At 50.8% G+C, this 5,416-nt stretch overlaps 1 protein-coding gene across 2 annotated transcripts; it reads right to left on the reverse strand.

The window, feature by feature from the left end:
• Nucleotides 1-261: 261 nt before the first annotated feature.
• On the reverse strand, nt 262-3,648 carry LOC147905106 (uncharacterized). 2 transcript variants are annotated; one of them, XM_087390166.1, is made up of 2 exons: nt 2,762-3,648; nt 262-2,360 (listed from the first exon to the last, which is right to left on the reverse strand). In XM_087390166.1, the coding sequence occupies exon 2, from the start codon at nt 2,132-2,134 to the stop codon at nt 635-637; it is 1,500 nt and encodes a 499-aa protein (XP_087246292.1). In that variant the 5' UTR covers nt 2,135-2,360; nt 2,762-3,648; the 3' UTR covers nt 262-634. The 2 variants fall into 2 exon arrangements, with proteins under 2 accessions (XP_087246292.1, XP_087246299.1); XM_087390173.1 differs by lacking the exon at nt 2,762-3,648 and adding an exon at nt 2,485-2,724.
• Nucleotides 3,649-5,416: the final 1,768 nt, after the last annotated feature.

Here is a 5,416-nt window from a genome sequence, read left to right on the forward strand (position 1 = left end):
AAATCTCAGGCTATTTATAATCACTTTTTTTTTTTTTGGACAAAACAATATGTGAAGGACCTTGCAAAAATCTTTGGACGACTTGTACAAAAAACCTGTTCTTTGTCTCTTGTCCTATAGATTTTTAATTTCTTTGTTAGGAGCCTAATCACAGAATTGCGCTAAAAAGATCGGCCCAAATCTTCGAATTAGATGGACTGCGTAACAATTTTCCAGCCACAACGATTGCAGTGAAAACCCTCATCACATAACAGCAGACCATAGAATGAATAAGATTTAACCAGTAAGAACCAGTACATACAACCAAATGATTGAGAGACCCTCAACAATGTCCTTTCCTGTACAACAATGCCTCACTGACCGGAGCTCTGACATTGCCTCCAGCATTATTCTTGCCTAAACCAATATTTGAATCCAACCAAAACGCTCTCCTAAAAAAGGTGATGAGGAAATAACACGACTGCACAAGAGTGTAGCCAAAATTAACACTTGGAGAATTTGGTGTTTGAGTTCACGTGACCACCGAAAGCACAGCACCATTTGAACCATGTACGCCTAAAGTGGACAGCTATTTACGCCCTAAAAGAAACAAACCTGAAGGGCATTTCAGACCAATAATACAAAAAAGCAAAGACTATTGAGAGCTGGTTGCATCTTCTTCACTGTCGCCTTGCTGCTGTTGCTGTTGCTGTTGCTCATGGTGGTGATGACGTTCATGGCCAGAGGCCAGGAATTGATGATGAGGATGTGATGAAGACGGACCGTCCGAGTATAGCGCTCGATTTCCATAAGCATTGAGTGCCGCAAACACGCCAAGCTGGCCATCACCACCAGAATGTCCAAGGCTAGCTGAGGAGGCAGGTTGGGGGGAGCCTTGGAGGACCATGGAGGGAAGGGTCAAGTGACGGAGATGGCTGCCCTGGGGGTGGAGGGCCATGCCGCGTGGCAACATGGAGACAACGGGCAAGGTAGCCGTGGCTGCCGACGACACAGGAGTGGCAGCAGCCAATGGTGGGGGTGGTGATGCCACACAATACATGGCTGGGCTGCCAGCAGCACCAGGGGAGGGGAATGTCCAGATCTGCTGCTGTGGCTGGTGAAGGTCGGCGGCACAGATGGCAGAACCACCAGACGTGGATGTGATACCACCAACTGGGAGCATCCAGAAGGCATTGGGCATGGGACCTGATGCCCACATAGTACCGGCAGGAGCAGCCGGCAGCCCTGCATGCGGGATGGGAGTCTGCTTTGCAGTAGGGCGTAGTAGGAGTGGTTGCCTGGGGCTGTTTGCTTGTTCATGAGGGTGCTCCTCCTTGGCTGTTAGATGGCTTCGCGGCCTCTTCCTGGCAGAAGGATCAGCCTCGTCTAGAGGCTCGCCCTCTCTATGCTGTTGTTCCCAGGCATGGCCAGCTGAGGTGACCAGGCCAGCTTGCTGGGTGGCCCCAGAGCTCGGCTTCCGATTCGAGGGCCCGCTGCTCACAATGGCGGAAGCCGGGATTGTGCCCGTCCCTGTGGCCGCAATAACAGCTGGTTCTGCCTGCTGTAGGAGCCATTCTATGGTCTGGCCGTCCGACTTGTGCCCCAGTTCTCTGGTGAGTTGAAAAATTCTGGCAGCACACATGGCCGGCATTCGTATCCTTCTGCCCCTTCCCTCCACCTTGGTGTGCCTGTCTTTCGTGGAAGCCCGTTTGGCCTGAGGTTTCTTTACTGCCAAAGTGCCGTCTTGCTCTTGGGACGAAGCTACCACCACCATAGCCCTCTGCTGCTGCTGTTGCTGCCCCCGAGAAGGTTCCCCCATCAGCTCCACCAGTGCTGGGGCTCCTCCTTCTTGACCATACTCCCTCCCAAGCACAGCTACCGCCATGTCCAAAGATGCTTCCACCTGTGGCGAGCTCGTCCCCGCTATAGCCTCCGCCATCGCTTGTACTAACGAAGGTTGATGTGGATGTCCGTATTGTTGCTGGCGATGCTGCTGCTCCCTTCCTTCCGAGGTTTGTCCGTATAAAACCATGGCTCGCGAGGCTACCGGGAACGGAACCACGGGCGTGCTGCTTTCCGATCCCCCACCTCCTGCACCCGAGTCCATCTGGGACTGATCCGACTCCGAGCGACCATGACTGCCTGTTGGCTCCATCCATTACTCGTTGGGGGCTGTTAATAGCAGGATAATTGGACTATCCTAGAACGTTCCGCTACGTTCATCGCTATTCGTTTCCCGGCTGTATGCAGTACCTTTGCAGCAATTCAACTAAGGTCACTGTCGACTGACTGAACTCGCTCGCCTTATTCCGCTTGTATGTCGTGAAGAACCTCTGGCGGAGTGCTTAATGGCTGTTCAATAGGAAGAGTGTTCCGAGAACCTGCTAATCATCCATACGAAGCTGCGTCGTCATTACACACATATGCAAGGATGGTCGGCAAACAACTGCTGTAGCAAAGACCAGCAATGGATTTGTTTTTACTTAAGTGCGATAAAAATCTCACAAACAAGCAAAGCGTGGAAGGCCGGAGGTGCAGAGGCGCGTCTGTCGTCAGATACGACAGTGAAGACGGTCTCTGAAGCTTTTTCAAAGAAGGAAAGGGAAGGGTAGAGCGAGGAAAAAGCTTCAGAGACCGTCTTCAAGGTGATCTAATGCAAGGAATGCTACAAGGCAGACAGAGAGAGAGAGAGAGACGGGCGAGCAAGCGAGGAAGGAATGCAACAAGGCAGGCGAAATGGATATATTGAGGAGAGGAGGAGGAGGGCAAAGGGCCCACGAACCTGTGAGAAGCTATGGAGGAGCAAGCTGCAAGATCGTCTTGTTGCTGAGAAGGGGAGCTCAAAGGTCGGAACTCGGGCCCCAGAAGCCAACATATATAGCTCGATCGGCCCACTCTTTCACTCTCTTCCGGGAGCCTACTACAAAACACCCTTCCTCTTCCTCTCAAACCACCTCAACTGTACAGATCTTCTTCTTCGTCGTCGTCTGCTGCTGTGATGATGATGATGATGATGACGATGAAGCACCACACTCGCCCTTTTTGCTCGCAATGCAACGCTCCACTCAATCCAAAAGCTTTCAATCCGTAGATCTTCTGTCCCTTCTCAATGTTCCGTCTCCTTGCCACTCTTCTCAGCTCAATCAGAAGTTTTCCTCTTCCTTGCTGCTTCGCTTTCACTCCACGCGGCCCTTCCCCGCCTGCTCTATCCACCTCGCTCTCTCCTGTAGAACCCAATCCAGGGCCCTTCCCTTATATGCCGACCTTCCACCTACGTTTCTCTGCCTTGTTTCTGATCCGCTGCCGCGGCTGTGGGGCTTCTAGTCCACTCCACGCGGCTCTCTCTCTAGAGTCTAGACCCTGGGTCCCTACGTCTATCTACTCTGTCGGCTGCGCGCTCCATGGACCGTCGCTGTGAGCGTGCCCGTTTGGGGCGAAGTTGGGCCAATGGGCGGCCGGGGCCCGCGGGAGGCGTCTCGAGGAGGAAGCGTGGAGGGGAGGGAGCCGACGGGGAGCGATTGGTTGGGCCAGCGAGGAGGAGAAGCAATTGGTTGGGATCCGGAGCGCGAGGAGCCGCGACAATGCAGGCGGGAGGGAGGGGAAGGTCTCAAGGGAAGTGCTAGTAGGGAGGAGCGAGGGCGGCAAGGGGGAGGGGCAGGACAGCCATAGCGATTGCCACAGCCACAGCCACAGCCATAGCGAGAGAGCTATGGAGCGTGAGCGATGGAAGGAAGGGATGGATATCCTTCTCAAGCCAGCTAGGCGTAGCCAGCAAGAAATGCTCTGTATAATTTGACGCGCCTCTTTCTTAGCGGGAGTTACCGCTTGTACGAGGATTGCTCCCTGCGCTGCGCCCCCTTTATACACGTGTCTACGTCCAGGCGCACGAGTGGTGCTGGCAACGTGGTGACCGGCGGTACTCCCGGCCGTCGCCGGTAACGCATTTACAGCGCCCGGTCACGCGCCCCTGCCCACGTGTTTTGGCCGTTCTCCGCTGTACCGCTCCTTTTCACTGGCCAGTTTCCGTTTTTCACCCCGCAAATCTAGCCCGCCGCCTCCCCCCCGCCCTTTCACCTAACCCTAGTTCACCCTTAACTATGTCGCCATCCCAATCCCAACCTCCATAATTGTCCGCTAAGACCCCACTCGCCACCAAGTGTCTCAACGACCCCTATAGATGTGCATCCTAGAAAGAAATTAAATGATAGCCTACGTGGCTAGGAAATTCATGTGAAATGATCCAAGCGAGTCCTCTTTTAAGACCATGTTCACTCCATGACTTCCTTGGTTTTCCACTCGGCGAGAAAGTGTTCTATCTCATCGGTTTAAGCTCATGATACAAACTTGGATCCTACAAATCAAGCTTGCTTTCCTTCACATTGCAAGTATATCTATGATCATATTATGCCTTAAAAACCTCAAAAGTCTTGTGAGAAGCATGGTTCAACTTAAGACTATGGTTGACCTATGATTGTCACAATCTCGGCCTATGGAAACGAAATCCATCCTTGCAACCTAACCTTTTAGGACAGCTATGGCTTAGTGAAAAGCCACCCTTTGCTTCTTACCAACCATGATGCTAGCTTTAGAATTTTAAAGCTTACTTAAATATCACAACTTTGCATAACCCAACGCATGATGATACGGCATTTCACTTGCCAAAGTGGGGCCATCTACATGGATAAACTTAGCATTTGAGAATCCTCCACCCCTCCCATCAACATCACTCTCACCTTTGTTTTGAGTGCCTTTGCTTCATCTCCTCATTTCCAAGGATGCAAAGGCACTCTAAAATGACCAAACATAGAACCAAGCACTAAGTTTTTCCAATTAAAAAATAGGCACAATTGCACCATGCTGTGGCCAACTACAACTACGCATTACAATAAACATGTGGCCATCGCTCTCCTAAAAGTTTGGTGTTAGGCCAAACCAGTCACTTCATATTTACACATGTTTTAGTATCCACTAGTTGGCCATACTTTTTGCCCCATGTCAATTATTAACATAAAGCATGCGATTCTAAAAGTTCTAATTCAACACTTTGTGGATCATAGACCATGTATTTCCTCAAATCTAACAGACGAGATGATCGATGAACGAGACTTCCAGTGAAGGACAAGAAACACAAGGATTATATACCCTTGAGGACAACACCCTTTTTAGTAGGAACATGTTTTGAGATGTAAAAGACGTTATGCTCAAGTTTAAGCGATTAAGGGCATGACATCATAAAGATATTTAGAGGGAAGCCACATTGAGCGAAGCACATAGCAAGGAAACTGAAGGGGGAAAGGCTCAATGTGGTGTTCAATTTCTATTTGCCTTATAAGGACCTTTAACCTATTAAGTATGATTATTGAGGCATACGTTGATCCTTCGGGGCGATGGATACCTAATTGTATCCCGAGAATCGATCTAGGAAGCTGTAAGCTTC

Source organism: Dipteris shenzhenensis, chromosome 2, assembly GCF_047967505.1.
Source record: "Dipteris shenzhenensis isolate YYH24624 ecotype China chromosome 2, Dip_SZ_1.0, whole genome shotgun sequence".
Taxonomy (NCBI): Eukaryota; Viridiplantae; Streptophyta; class Polypodiopsida; order Gleicheniales; family Dipteridaceae; genus Dipteris; species Dipteris shenzhenensis.